At 35.3% G+C, this 15,435-nt stretch overlaps 1 protein-coding gene across 10 annotated transcripts in view; it reads left to right on the top strand.

Annotated features, from left to right (window-relative positions):
* The window catches only part of LOC120308186 (aminopeptidase O (putative)), a 191,825-nt gene that overhangs the window by 77,672 nt on the left and 98,718 nt on the right, over positions 1–15,435 (top strand). For 6 of the 10 annotated variants that reach the window (XR_005556779.1, XR_005556782.1, XR_005556780.1 and 3 more), the window contains one exon: positions 4,871–4,931. Coding sequence is in view for 6 of the 10 variants with exons in the window: in XM_039343882.1 (XP_039199816.1) it covers positions 4,871–4,931 (61 nt within the window). In the remaining 4 variants the exon portion in view is untranslated. Of the gene's footprint in view, positions 1–4,870; positions 4,932–7,524; positions 7,544–8,034; positions 8,079–10,216; positions 10,410–15,435 lie in introns of those variants that run through there. The other 4 variants (XR_005556781.1, XM_039343885.1, XM_039343884.1 and 1 more) reach the window with 3 other exon arrangements.

The raw sequence follows: 15,435 nt of genomic DNA, 5'->3' as shown, positions 1-15,435 counted from the left end.
TAATGGCTCCTTAGGAATATGCCAATAATATTTTAATTTCCAGTAAAAGTTGTGGAAATTATATTTCTTGTCCCTACAGAAAGAAAACCAAGATTTCAGTTCTATTTATTTTATAGCCAGACATATAGTATGTTGCCAGAATTATGAATAATGAGAAGGTAAAGTGTGGTGCCAAAAATAATAGATCATATTTATATAAAGTATGCCCTCATCTACACTCATATGTCTGGCAATTATGTTTTTTCCTCTAATTACAATATAAGTTTTAATTCTTAACATAAAGTTAAGAAAAGAGTAGAGCTTTGTACTTGTAAAAACGAAATGTGTTAATTTGGATTTAATTATATACAATACTTTGACCTGAAAGAAGTTTAGACTTTAGATTATTTCTTCCCATCATAAAATACTTGTTTTATCACATAAAACTTTTCTGTTGAAATCAAATGATACTTTGGAAGCACTTTAGGTTATGACAGAGGTATATCTTGATTAAATTAAACACAAAATGTTCCTAATGTAAGCATAAGCAACATTTTTGGGATCCAACCAACACATGTATTCACTTGCTCTAATATTATACCTTTGAAATGTGTTTTTCTTTATGTAAGCCATTTCCAGTTTCTTATTTTAAGCAGTCATTTGTGACCATTTTAAAACACTTCATAGTACAGATATAAACTTCTGCCAAACTTTTTTCCCAAAATGCATAATTTAACATTGTGTTTCCCAGCAATAGCTTTCTATTTTGTAGTGTAACATCTAGTCCACAATAATACTTTTATGTCATGAGAAACTTTAATGTGGAAATACATTAAACAATTTTTATGTCTTCATTTGACATGAAGTATTAAAGGGATATCTAGAGATTGGAAATGTTATATAACAAATATTTTTATATTATTGTTTTCCATTGCTAAACAATGATCAAATTGGATTCAACATCACACTTTGCTTTTCCAAATAAAGAAATTAAAGGAAGAAACAAATAAAATTCCTTTTGTCTCTAGCACTATTTGGCTTATATATGTTACACAGATAAATATAAACCTTCAGGAAATAATAATGTATGGTTAAAAGATTCTAAAAGTAATCACATGAAAATCATCCAGTCTAAAGCTGAAGCAATGAAGATCTGAGAAGATGCGGTTGGGTTAATTTTTAAATGGCCATTTGTTTGATCTTTCTGACAGTTAATATGCCTGACCCTTAAGTAAATAGTCAAATGCTGCACAGCTGAACACAAGGAGGGTGTAAAAGTTACAATCTGGAGAACAGAGAAAGGGTATTGGTAATACTTCGAGAATGCAGCCCCTTTTTAAATTTCTGAGAAATTTTGAAAATGTGGACCCTTCAGTCTAAATGAAATGTAGCTTTAAGGAAGTTGTACAATAGCAGAAAGCACCATGTCATCCGAATGGAAAATTCCAAGACTGTGGCCTCAGAAGGCAGACTAATTTTCCAATTTAATCAGGGCAGACTTGGAAAAGTGAATGTAACTGAAGTCACCCAAATGGCTGAGACAATAAGAAATGACAACCAAAATGAATAGAACTGCCTGAAACATAATGAAAAAGAAATAAAGTACGCAAAAAATAATATTAGTTGCTCAACTTTCTGCTGGATTTAAAAACAAATAGAATTTATTTCTGTGCAATTTGTACAGTGTATTAGCTTTGTGGGGAGGGTTGGTGTAAACCGTTTAAGCAGCACAATTTTAATGGCATGAGATAGCATTTGATTCGTAATCACATCTGCTTTCCATAATAAATTCTGGGTATATCAGATTTGAGCCTGAATTTCTAAGATACCATTATTTTGATCCTGATTTTAAAAGACAGTTTTCAAGTTATGTGCCTGTTGTGTACAATAGCCTTAAAAATCAATATGCTTTGAAACTAGCTCAGAGGGAGCTAGTTCAAAATTTGCTATGAATAGCAGTAACATAACACTCAGTCCATAACAAAGTAAAGAAGAGATCCTATTTTATAAATTATGTGGTTGAATTATCGTACTAATTTTATTTAAATATCTGAAGTCCTGGATCCCAGCACAAATTTGGACAATGCTCTGTATTAATGGTTCAGGATATTGTGTCGGGAATCAGGAACAGCATTTGGCTTTAAATAATGGTTGCAGCCCTCTAATAAGAGGATAGACCTAGACAAAAACTGAGCAGGACCAGGACCAAAACAAAACATAAAGTAATTGAATGAAAAATATAATTAAATTAAAGGTAATTAATTACATCTGATCAATATGGTTATTCTCCATAAATTACATTTTTCTTGTCACATAAAAAAATGCATCTTTTGGTCAGTGGTTCATATTATAGGTAGTCCTTGACTTACAACCATTCACTTGACTTACAACCATTCACTTGACTTACAACGGCACTGAAAAAAAAGTATAACTGTTTTTCACACTTATGACCACTGCAGCACCCCATGATTAAAATTCAGACACTTGGTAACTGGCTCATATTTATGATGGTTGCAGTGTCCCAGGGTCATACGATCACCTTTTGCAACCTTCTGATAAGCAAAGTCAGTGGGGAAGCCAGATTCACTTAACAACTGTGTTACTAACTTAACAACTGCAGTGATTCACTTAACAACTGTGGCAAGAAAATCGTAAAATGGAGCAAAATTTAAATTAACAATTGTCTTTGCTTAGTAACACAAATTCCGGGTTCAGTTATGGTCATAAGTTGAGTATACACCTCTGCTGTTATGTATTTTCATTTATATTATAATTATATAATAATTCTTCATCTCCAAATGAACAAATTTTAGACATCTGCATTTTGAATTCTGTGTATAGTGGAAATACTGTACTAATTATCTTTCACGATGGAAATAGAAACCTGTATTATCTACGTACTATACAGTTCTGTTTTGGGCTTTAAAATATCATCATTTCAGACTTTTTTTTTATCTAAACAAAGAAACAAAATGATCCAAGCAGGCAAAAAACCAACAGGAACAGGAGAAAATACCTGTCAGCTTCCCCATTGATTTTTCTTATAGGAAGTTGGCAGAGAGTGCTGAAAATTGTGATCATTGAAATGACCACAGCTTTGCCAAATTTAAGTCCCATAGGAGTCAGCTCCTCGATTTTGAATGCATTCTATAATCCATTTCAGGTTCATTGGTTCAAAAAAATAAAAATACTGTCCTATAATGCTCTGTTTTGCCCAATTGAAGGGTACAAACAGATCCAATAGTTTTAGTAGCATATAGACTAGGGTGAATGCAAGTGATATGCCATCTTGTCACATTACTAAATAACTGTCGTGTTGCAGTTGTCCTTTGCTTAAACTATTTTGATTATTTTCAACTAATTACAATGAAATATCCTACAAATATGCAGAGTCGGGTTTATAGACTAGATTGTTTCATAAGGAATGATGCTTTGCTGGCAAAATCTGACAAAGGTTTCACTATTTCTCCAAAGTATTGTCCTCTTGTTGCATCAGACTAATGGAAAAAATAAGTGTGTGGGAAAAGGCTGAATTTGTAAACAAATTTTAAAGCCCACCTGCTTTGGCTTAACAAAAAAAGGGGTTGGATCAATTCATAGAAGTCATGGGGATCAATGGCTATTAATCTCAATGGCAGTGTAGACTGCCTCTGAAGGACATCTGCTGGGAAACCAGTGAATTCCTTGTGCAGTTGGTTGACCACCGTGAGAACAGACTGCTGGACTAAAAGGGACAGGGATCTGATCTCACAGAGCACTGGTTTGTTGTTATGTTTGACATTCTACCAAATGCCTTTTAATTTTAGCTTGTCTTATCTAAACATCTCTAGGGAGTTTAAGGTGCTTGCTCTGCTGAACCATCTTTAAGAGATACACAGTTGAGTTGCTTTAGATATTTTTATAGGTTCACTGCTTTGTCTTGGTCCCTATAATTAAATTTTGTTTTGTCTTGTTTCATTTTGTTTTGATTCATTTCATTTCATTCGTATACTGCCCAGTCCTGGAAGCTCTGGGTTGCTGACAAACCAAAACATCATAAAAAAAATCCTTCAAAAACAATCAATAAACCCACTCATAATAAAGCAAATACAATATTAAAATTATGGGGAAAGTATAGGAAATCATGTCAAATTCATCTCTCCTGTGTTAGAATGGACAGCTATGCCTTAGCTGCTCTCCTTGAACCCAGAAAGAAAGGATGCCAATTTATATATAGTAATGTGTTTTATAGGTGAACATGTATGAATGAACATAGGAGCAGCATATGCAAACTCGTTTTAGGGAACTTTAAATAACTGGAATTTCCTATTCATTATACGCTTTAGTAAGAAAATATAAAGCAATTACAAAAACAGAAAAATTAATAAGCTCTTAAGAGTAAATGCAACTATTCTGTTTTTATCATGTGTGTGTGTGTGTGTGTAAGGGGAGATAGGTGTGTGTGTCACAAAGACATACACACAAGCAGTTTTTAGTTTATGATGGCAACTGGGACTGGATTTACTATCTCTAAGCAACAGATAGTATGACATGGACATATTAGGTGATATCAAGTGACCACATTGCTTAGCAACAACAATTCTAACATCTGTTGTTAAGCAAGGGCCACATGGATTGTTAAATGAGGACCTCACATAACTTCAACTTTCTCCCAGCTTTTCCATTGACTTGTTTTGTGGGAACCTGGCAGGATTATTAGAAATAGGAATGATGTGTCCACGAAATACTGCAACAGCCAGAATTACAAGGTCCTGTTGTAAGTACCTTTCATTTAGTGCTGTCATAACTTCGAATAGCTGCTGAACCAATGGTCATAACTCAAGGATTTTACACACACACACACACTTACATACATTGCATGTTTATGATTAATTTTTTATTTGTTTGGAAGGTATGGTCTGGCGATTGAAAACATTTTCCAGAAGTGGCTTGACTGCTCAGGAATACCCAAGGTAAATGGAAATGTGTTCTTGAATAGAATCCTGCGTATGAATCTGCTGAACATGTTGTTCAAATTACTCTTCCTTCTATAATAGATACGGCATGAATCTAAATTTTAATGCTATCCAGTTTATGTTTTTATAAAATGCACATATGGGAATCAACTTTTATCATTTGCAGATTCCATTTTTTACTTTCCTCAAAGAGATTCTGCCAAGAGGGGGAAAAAAATCTCTTAAACCTTACTTTATTACTAAGGATACTGTTCATTGGAAATTGTATTATTAAGGAATCTTAGCGACACTTCACATTTTTTAAATGGAATTTTATGTTTCTTGCATTATTGTGGATGAAATAAAACACTGCTTTAAATTAATTTTATTTATCAACTTTTTAATATTTAGTGGGACCGATTTATAAGGCTTCACACCTATTACAGTTAAGCTAGGAACAGACTGTTTGCTGAAAAGAAAAGAGGAAAAATGAAACATTTAATTTCAAATGGAGTGATATCCTTCACAAAGAAATACAAAATGATATTTATGTTACACAATTTACTTAAGCAAGATAAACAGTGGCTGTAAAGAAATCACCCTCCCAGTAACCTATATAGCAGTTGCACATTCTATCTGTGATTCATATATTTAACTGCTGCATCCAGTTATCTGGAAATGCTAGAGACAACAAGTACATTTGAAAACACATCATTATCCTTCACAGGTCCTTCTGTGGATTGCATACATATTCTCCAGACATCCAAAATTTGATCTCCCTGGAATGTTGACCTTTACTCTCTGTAATGGCCAGTCTGTTTGGCTAGCCCAGGCAAAATTGGCAGAAACCAAGAATAGATTAATCCAGCAGTGACTCAGAGAACCAGTTTTCCATTTCCTATCTTAGAAATCTGAAGGAGCAAATGTTTTTATCTATCCATTTCAGTTATTTTTCCTATCATGCCCACTCAGAGCAGTTCAGATAAATGGAATACAACACAGTTATGCTCAAAAGAGTTTGATGTTGGGATAGGAGAGGCCATGACTTTAGTAAATATTCTTCAAATTCCTTATGAAGGATTTTTCAGGAAATTGGGCCTTATAAAAGAATGTTCCCTCCCCATAGTTGCAAACCCATAGCTTTTGACTGGATCATAGTTAGATTTTCCAGTGTCTTACGTTATATATGTATTCTGAAAAAAAAAAAAGACATTTGTGTAGACACAAAAGATTGTGGGAGAGCATTTTCTTGAAACTTGTTGAGTCTGGGTTAAATAAGGTCAATTACCCTGTGCTGTTGATTTTGCTGTTTATCAGTTCAGGATGTACAGCAGTTTAAGAGGTGACTCACCACAGGACTGGAGAGCTTTTCACCTTCTAGTAAGTTAATAATGATTTAATGTCAGCAACTCCAGACTGAGTTTAAATGACACGACGAATTTAGAAACAGCTGATTTTAGAGTATGAAACAACCAATTAAGAAATTATTAATTAATGCGGTGGCTATGTCATCATTGTGTAAAAATGTGCTTCCAGATGTTTGCTATTATTCCTGTCTGTTTTTAAAGATTTCAAGAGTGATGACATCTTTGATTTGTTTGAACTATAATTCTCTATTGCTGAACAAAGCTTTCCCTGATCAACATACATTTTCTTTAGTCTTCCATTTAGTATAACCGCACCCAAGGTAATGAATAAGGTAAAACTATGCATAAACTCCATGCTTACTTAACACATCCTTCAGTTATTTAAACAAGTAATAATCAATCATATTCTATAATAATTTGTACACTTCATTAAATCATCTATTTTGGTTTCTCTATGCCAGCAGCTCCCAATCTTTTTTATACCCCGTACCCCTAGAATGCTTTAGATGTATTCTCGCACCCCTTACAAAAGTTTGAAAGAATGGCAACGGCTTATGCATATACACTATAATTTTGAAAATCCAAATTTTCACACCCCCTGGAATATCATCTCACACCTCCGGTTGGGAGCCCTGGTCTATGCTTTTGCTGTAGTTTTACAACTTACCAGTACACAGTGATTCTGTTTGTTCCTTTCCTATATGATATGCATATGTTAGGCTTCACTTTTTCCTACCTTCCCTTGTTATTATATCCATGATCCAAAATGCCACACGAGGATTTTTTTTCTCCTTCTTCTACATGCATTCATTTTGAAATTGAACTTTAGAATCGTCGCTCTTTTTTTCCTCTTTTTTAATGGAGATCCATGTGATGGTAACTTTGGCCTCTTCCAATTCCCCCCCCCCCCCGCCCTAAATATATCTATAATCTCCAGGGCTGAGGCAATAATGCCCAGAGTTACCCTGACATAAGATGGGCAGCCAACACATTTTACAAATAAATAAATAAATATTTTTGTAATGAAATATACAGAGAAGCACTAGTAAAGACCCTCATAGTATAAATATAGCACTTCTTCGCAACATCAATCCACTTTGCATTAGTTGCAATTGAAAAATTAAAGACTGATTAGCTTCAGATTTACTTCTTAATTAGCCATCTTAAATTGCTCTAACATCAGCTTTTGTTGTCTGGGAGAGGAAAGTTTTAATGATTAATTTCCTCTCTCTCTCTTTTAATAGTAGAATAGTATATATGTATTAATACAACTCTGAAGAAAAATTGCAGCAAACAGGCAGAGGGAGAACTTAAGAAGAGCGGGAAGGGAAGCAAAATAGAGAAGTGAGGTGTCGGAGTATCATGTAATAAAGGAACTGAAATTGCAGCTTACTCTGGAGTCCCTTGGTAAGAAAGAACACAACAATAGTAATTTAAATAATGAAAAGGAGGTAATCTGAGACTTCCATTCTTGCAGCTTCTGTCTCATTTGAGGGGTAGGGGTCACCTGGAGAATGTCCTGGAATATAACATTGAATAAATATGGTGAAGAGAGATATTTGTTCAGTTAATCCAATCCAATTAGGGATAATCATAAAACATTTTCCTTTCTGTCCTTTCCATCTTAAACTATAGTAATAGAGCTCCAAAAAATAAAGTGCTTTGGGGTATCCAGGTCTCAGGGCTCTGTAAGGATCGTGTGCCTTTCCCAGAAAAAGTTAAGTATTATTTGTGAATTTTCTCTCATTTTGCAGAAACATTTTCAAATGATCCAGATGCTTGGCAAGACTTGATTTAAGTATGTTAATCTACTAATTTTGGTCTTTTTATTGATTTGATCTTTATAAAGAAACTTTCTTATTTAGAATATTTTTGTCTGGGACATTGGTCATCATCCCAAAGTGTCTTTAGTTGGTTTCAAGGGGATTAGAAGTATTAAATTATTATAAAATATAATAAAATCAGGATAGGTAAAGGTCACATTTAAACAATTTTTATCATAGCTACAGTGCTTAAATGAAAATGCATTTCCAGATTATTCACTCTCAGCTCTGCTAGTCAAACTGTGATTTCTTAGCTCCATGTTCAATTACATTTTCAATAAATGAAAAACAAGCAAATGGCATTCATCCAGATATAATAACAAAATGTTTTTCCTTAGAGGTATTTTGTGCTTTAGTTATCCATAGAGTAAGCTGTAGCAACTAGTCTTTTCAGCAAAAGTCTGGTTTTGTTTTGGCTGGCTTTGGAATGTTTCAGTATGATTGGGAAAATAATTATGGCTGAAGACATTAGGCTACATATTATTTTTTAATTATGCTATTATAAACCAACCTTACAGATTTTAGGGAATGCATTCATCAAATAAGAAAACTCTCTTTATTTTAAATTTATTGATGAATGACTGACATTTATAGGGGGGCATTTTTAATATCTGTATATGTCCTTACTTTCTTTACTCCATCTCCAGCATAAACAAATTCGGACGTTATTTCTGAAAGAGGTTGTCAGCATTAGAGTAGTAACAATCCTTCTAGATTATTTTTCATGTAGTTCTTCTGTTTCTTTTGCTCCATGGCTATATACTTTAATGTAATGTATCTTGATGAAGAATATATCTTGATGAAGAAAGTGAAAGTAATGCAAGTTTAAGGAGAACTTTCTATTTCTGCAGACCAAGTACAGTGTTTAAAAATTGGCGGTACACCTCTTCCACTTAGTAAGCATAGGTTACAACCCCTCATTTGGAGACTATTTCCTATTTTTTTTCTGCTCCATTGAAGCTTTACAGTTTGCCTATTCAACTCCTATCAGGTCTGGTGTTGATAGCTGTTCTCAAGAGAAAGTTACCATCATTCTGAAGCTTGATATATCACTGAACTGTAACTAATGTTGGCATTTCAGGACATACTGTGGGTTAATGAATGAGCTTTTACTATGAATTTATAGAGAGAGTTTTAAAAGTAGCACCATGTAGCCAAAAATCTAGTTTAGAAAAGTTTGGGGTTCCTTAGAAACTCAGGAATAGTCTCACAGTATTGATACTGGAAGCAACTTCATATACAGGGATCTGAAATATGAAAATAGGTTCCCTTTAGAAAAGAATCCATGAAAGTAGTTCATAAGAAATTGTTTACAGAGCTTAAATATTCTTTGTGGCTTGTCTTCTTCCTGTTAATCACACTGCTGAGCATAAAAGCTAAGTTATGCACAGAATGGTTGTATTTGCCTCTAGTAGAAAGGAAGTATGTTTGGTATCTCCAGAACAATAAGAGTTTGCTGCCTGGCTGGTCTATGCTGGATCAAATTCACATTCCCAAGTTCCTACTCTTCCACCTACATATTCAAAGGTCTGGAAGCACAGAAGAGGAAGGAAAGTTCTTTCTTAAATAGGGATGTGAGCTTTTCTAATAAAGCTGAGCCTGCACAGTACAAGCCTATTTTAATTTGTGCCTCGAAAAAAGATCCTAAGAAAAGCAAAAAAGATTAGCTATGAATTAACTCTCTTGTCTTGCTGAGGTTTTTTTCCCCATCCAAAACAACATGAGAAGAATGCGTAGTCCCAGAATACGTTTCCTTTTGAACAGTGGTCCCAAAGTTTCAAATTTTATTGGAATATCTTTCATGGTGTCTGTATGCAGTAATAAACAAGCAAAATGCTGTAGACACAACTTCCAACCATTTGGCTGTTGACTTGCTGGCTGATATAGTGTGTAGCTGCAAAACTAACTCTGAATAAAAAATGGAGTCTGTTTTGGCTTCCAGGATCTATTCTCAGTACCCTGAGAAGGAGGAAGAGGGGTCTCGTAATTCAATCTCTGCATGGCAATGGATTGCCTGTCTATCTCAGAAAAAAACTTTTACTATATCAGTTTACTAAGAGTCTTTGTACCCCACCCCTTTCTAGCTCTTTATCATGGTTTTCATTCTCTCAAGCCTACAGGCATGCCAATAAAGGAGGGCAGCTGAGTTCATTTCAAGCGTTTCCCAGAGGCTCAGCGCTGACTGTTCTTCAGCAATGGAAGTCCTCCTTGAGGGACTGAAATGGAGACAGTTTTAGTACAATAGATGTATAAAGATGCCAACCAATGGCAGCTTCCTATTGATTCTGGAAATATTGTAAGCAAGTACGGATTAACTATTTCGGGGGGGGGGGAGGGGGAAAACCTCACATTTTTAAAAGCCTATTAGCCTTTACAGTTGTGACTTGGATCAGTTGTAAAACATAAAATACATTTAGGTTGTTATGCTTGAAATATTTAAGAGTTGTAAGAGAAGTTCGTTATGTTTCATCTATTTAGATTTCAATTAAAACCTTGCTGTGATTGAGAGTAATTTGACAATTGCCACTGTTATTGCTAAATATACTTCAAATTTGGGATTGTGTGTGTGTGTGTGTGTGTGTTTCCCTCCAATGTTATTTTGTCCTATCTACAGGGCAATGTGTTGAAGCTCTTGAACTATGAAGGAATATTTTTATGAGAATATTTATGACCATATTTAAGTCATATTTAAATATAGTCATAGATACTTGTGACCGTATTTAAATCATGTCCACATTGCTTTCTAACCAAAAGGCATGCACAAAGAATATAAGACAATAAAAAGACAATCCTAAGCATCTCTGCTCTAAAGCTCAATGGCTCTTTTTATTTATGCAAGATTGCAGCCTAGAAATGCATTAATAAGTGACTTGCATTTTTTAAAATTGTTGGTTTGTGTAACCCTAAAAGAGCTAATGCTTTTTTTCTAAATCTCAGGGAGGCATTCAGTTTATAAATAAAGAACAGGAAGAAAAGGGGCAATACCATAAATTGGGAACTGGCAGACCACAATACACTTCAATCTCTTCCTTTACTGGAACGAACTTCAAGCACATTCAGGACTATTAGACCGGCAGATTGGCACCAAATTTTTGGGGTAGGGTGATAGGTCAGTAACTATAGCACAAGCCTCGGTGGTAGTGGGTTCACGGTCATTGCCTCGTGCCATGGGTTAAAAACATCACAGCTACATACTAAGAGCTGGCAATTGCTATGAAAGACCCCACTTGAGATCATGGAAAGCCATTGCCAGTTAAAATAAGTACATTCTTGGCTAGATAAATCAGTGGCCTGCTCATCAGAAGATAGCTTCATAGATTCTTCTACAAAATCAGGCTTCAGCTGCCTACATATTTCTTCATGAAAAACTAGAGCAGTCCAGTACGTTATTATATTTATGAGTGTACATAAACATAAGTGCTCTCTCATTTATTAACTGACCACGGTGAAGCCTATTTAGCTTTAACGTGATTATTGCATGATGCACTTTCAGACAACGTTCTGAGATGCAGTTATCATGAAGGAAGATCTATGAGTAAGAACAGCAGGAATCTAGACTTTTGTCCATTGGTTTTTTTTCTCAGTAAAATGGTTTTGGATACAATTCCTGCATTAGGCTAATGATAAAATATAGATCACAGAAGAAAATAGTAATTAAAACATGTAAAAATAGTAAATAAACACACAATAACAACAAAGTAATAATAGCATATGCCACTACAAAACCTGCTTTCAGAAGCAAGGAGGCTTATGAATCAAACATCTGTCAAAATAAATATGCATTCAGGAAAAAAAATAATAGAGCTAACTTCTCTTAATAGAAAGTGGAAGAACCCGTGAGCAACCAGTGAGAAGCCAACTGGATTCCACAGAAGAGATAAAAGAGCTTCTCTGAGAGATCTTAAATCCTGAGAATGGTTTCCAAATATCCTGGTCTCTTATCAAAATAAATTATAAAAGTCATAAAAGAACTGATAATTCTTAGCCCATGGAGCTGTTGATGAAAGGGCATCATAATGTTTCTTATAAACCAGACCCTGAATGCAGACTTACGTCCACAATTGAGCCAAAAAATCCCGTTGCTAAGCAAGACAGTTGTTGAGATTTGCCCTATTTTACGTCCTTTCTTGCCACCGTTGTTGAGTGAATCAGTGCAGTTGTTAATAACATGGTTGTTAAGTGAATCTGGCTTTGACTTTGCTTGTCAGAAGGTTGCAAAAGGTGATCACATGACCCTGGGACACTGCAACCCATCATAAATAGATGCCAATTGCTAAGCATCCGAATTTTGATCATGTGACCACGGGGATTCTGCAACAGTCATAAGTATGAAAAATGGTCATAAGTCACTTTTTTCAATGCTGTTGTAACTTTGAACGGTCACTAAAGGCATGGTTGTAAGTCAAGGACTACCTGTAATCTAAATGTGCTTGGTCAAGGCAACTAGGTGTATCACCATTGGTGGGAAATAGGCTAGGACAGGGGTAAGCAACCTTGGCTCTTTTATGACTCGTGGATCTTAACTCCCGGAATTCCTGAGCCAGCACGAGTCATAAAAGAGTCATAAAAGAGCCAAGGCTGCCTACCCTTGGACTAGGATCTCACTGTACTTTCAAAGATGGGGGAAGTGCTTCTGCCCTTTTCTCTTGCAATTGCTGCCTATACCTAAGCTCTCTTCTGAAACAATAATCATTAATGGCTTTAAACATGCAGACTGCTGATTTGAAGTCCACCTTCCTTTCACCTTCCCTATAATTTATAGCATTTGCTTGAAATATTCTAGAGAAAATAAAGAGATTACACACATATTTGTCTTAACTTTATTTTACCTTGATAAAAATATCAGCTGAGTCAGTTTGGTGAAATGGTTAAGATGTCAGGCTGGAAATCAGGAGACTGAGTACTACTCCCACCTGAGGCAGAAAGCCAGCTGGGTGACCTTGGGCCAGTCACTTTCCTTTAGCCCTAGAAAAGAGGAAATGGCAAACTACTTCCAAAAATGTTGCCAAGAAAACTGGAGGGACTTGTCTAGGCAAAAATCAACACTGACTTTAAGACCCCGGCACAAAACAAATAAAGATATCACTTAGCTTTATATCATGGATAGATTTTGATAGGAATACTCACATTTAAAGTATTACCAATAATTAATGTCAGGTTGAGTTTTGTTTTGTTTTGGGAAAGATAAGTTTTTGAAAAGGAAAAAGAAAAGTCAGCTAATCTTGACTAATCTGCTTATCTGGGTGTGGTTGTTCAATTTTGAACAGGTAAACATGCAACAGTGGTCCTGCATTTTATTAAAAAGGCAGAATATGACACAAACAAAGAAGTGTATACATCTGACATGTAGTTCTGTTCTAAATCAGGCTCTATCTAGCTATTGAATAAAGTTGAGCATTTTTCAGGCATGTAGTATGAAAAGCTCAAATTTCCTTTAAATAGCAAGAAATTTTGCCTGGTGTGGTGGATAAAACTTTTTAATGTTTTGGTATGCCCCAGCTAGTCAGAGGGCCCAGCTGCTTGGATTTTTAATAGAACTGCTCTATTGGACATGCTTTAAACTCTTTTTGGGTGGCCATTAAGACCTGCTAAAAAAAATTGTGTGAACTACATAAGAATTCCAAAAATAACTGATTATGTTTAAAGATTCATGCATGCCATGTGAAAGTGTTTTGCATTATGCTACAGTCCTAAAATTCAGAGCATAAGAAAATTAGAAGCAAAATCCCAACCTTTTTTATATTATATCCCAGTGCATTTCATGATAAAAGCTAAGTAGAACATGAAGAGACTTGCAAGTTCTGAATTCATATCCAATAACTGCAAATCTATTAACTACATTTTCACTGGATTCTAAACTTTAAGTATGAATATCTTTCTAGGACGCCAGCATACAGGGATATTTTGTGTGATGACATATTCACTACTAGCACACACACCCCGGCTGCCTTTTTTTTTATGTTCAATTGTGTCTGGTTCTTTGAGACTGCCTGGACAAGTCCCTGCAGTTTTCTTGGCAAGGTTTTTCAAAAGGAATTTGCCATGGCCTCCTTCCTAAGGCTGAGAGAAACTGACTAGCTCAAAGTTACCCAGCTGGCTATGTACCAAAGGCCAGAACTAGAATTCATGGTCTCCAGTTTCCAGTCTAATGCCTTAACCTGTATATTAAACTGGATCTTTGGATCTCTCTATTCATAACTTGAACTGTGGAAATGCTGGTCTGTTTTTTTCCTTTGAGAGTAGCTGAATAGGAATGACAATCATGTTCCATTGTAGACTCTCCTACTAAAAGAATAGTTTTCTTACTTGCAGATGACACAAAACTGAATGAGATAAGATAATAATATCTGGAAGGAAGAAATACAATTCTGAATGTCCTTTAAAGAAATGAGTTGAATGTAATAGCGTGAAATCTAACACCGATAAGTGCAGAGTTTTTCTTTTGGAAACAAAAATCAAAGGCAGGGATAAAAGATAGTGGACACCTGGCTTGGCAATGCTATTTGTAAAAAAATACTTTGCAATATTAATTAACGACAAACTAAGTATGAGTCGAAAGTGAGATGTCACTGTAAGGAAGGCAAATGCTGTTATATTCAGTGTAAAGAAACATTATTTCATAATCGCAAGTTCAAAGTATCACATTTTAAGAAAGATTCAGAGAATTGTAACGGGTCTCGAGAAAACACCAAGATTGATTAGAAGACTAGAATCTAAGAAGATAAAAGGAGACAAGTAATTAATTAATTTTGAGCAAAGCCTTGACGGGGGAAATGATAGTTCTCTTCAAATACGGATTGTCCTCACTTACTGAAGGTAATTGGACCCAGGAACTCTGTTGCATGATGTCATGTGACCACACACCGACCGTCAATGGCAATTCTGGTAGCCCAGTTGATGCTATTAGGTAAATCCCACATAGCCGCACCTTCTGCCAGCCTCCCCATTGACTTTGCTTGTCGGATGCTGGCAGTGAAGGTCACGAATGGCAATACTGTGAACATGAGATGTTGCAAGGCTGCATTTGCAAGCCAGAGTGCCCAAATCATGATCATGTTGACCACACAGGGATGCTGTAACAGCTGCAACTTTGAGGACCCATCATAAGTGCCCCTCATTCAGCACTGTTGTAACTTTGAATGGTTACTAAACAAGTTGACATTAAGCAAGGACTATCTGTATCTGCAATGAAGTCACAAAGAAAACTAAAATCTGATCTCTTTCATTCCGGAGTGCAGGATCCAGAGTAATTATTTAAGATGCAGGAAAGCAGGTTCTGATTTAATATAACAGAATTTCAACAGTAAAACAAGTTGCCCAGAGAGGTAGTGG

The sequence above is a fragment of the Crotalus tigris genome, unplaced genomic scaffold (genome assembly GCF_016545835.1).
Source record: "Crotalus tigris isolate CLP2741 ecotype Arizona unplaced genomic scaffold, ASM1654583v1 scf7180000017881.257975618366:2651188, whole genome shotgun sequence".
NCBI classification, from domain to species: Eukaryota; Metazoa; Chordata; class Lepidosauria; order Squamata; family Viperidae; genus Crotalus; species Crotalus tigris.
The sequence above is the reverse complement of the archived record's forward strand: the minus strand, read 5'-3'. Positions and strand labels throughout refer to the sequence as shown.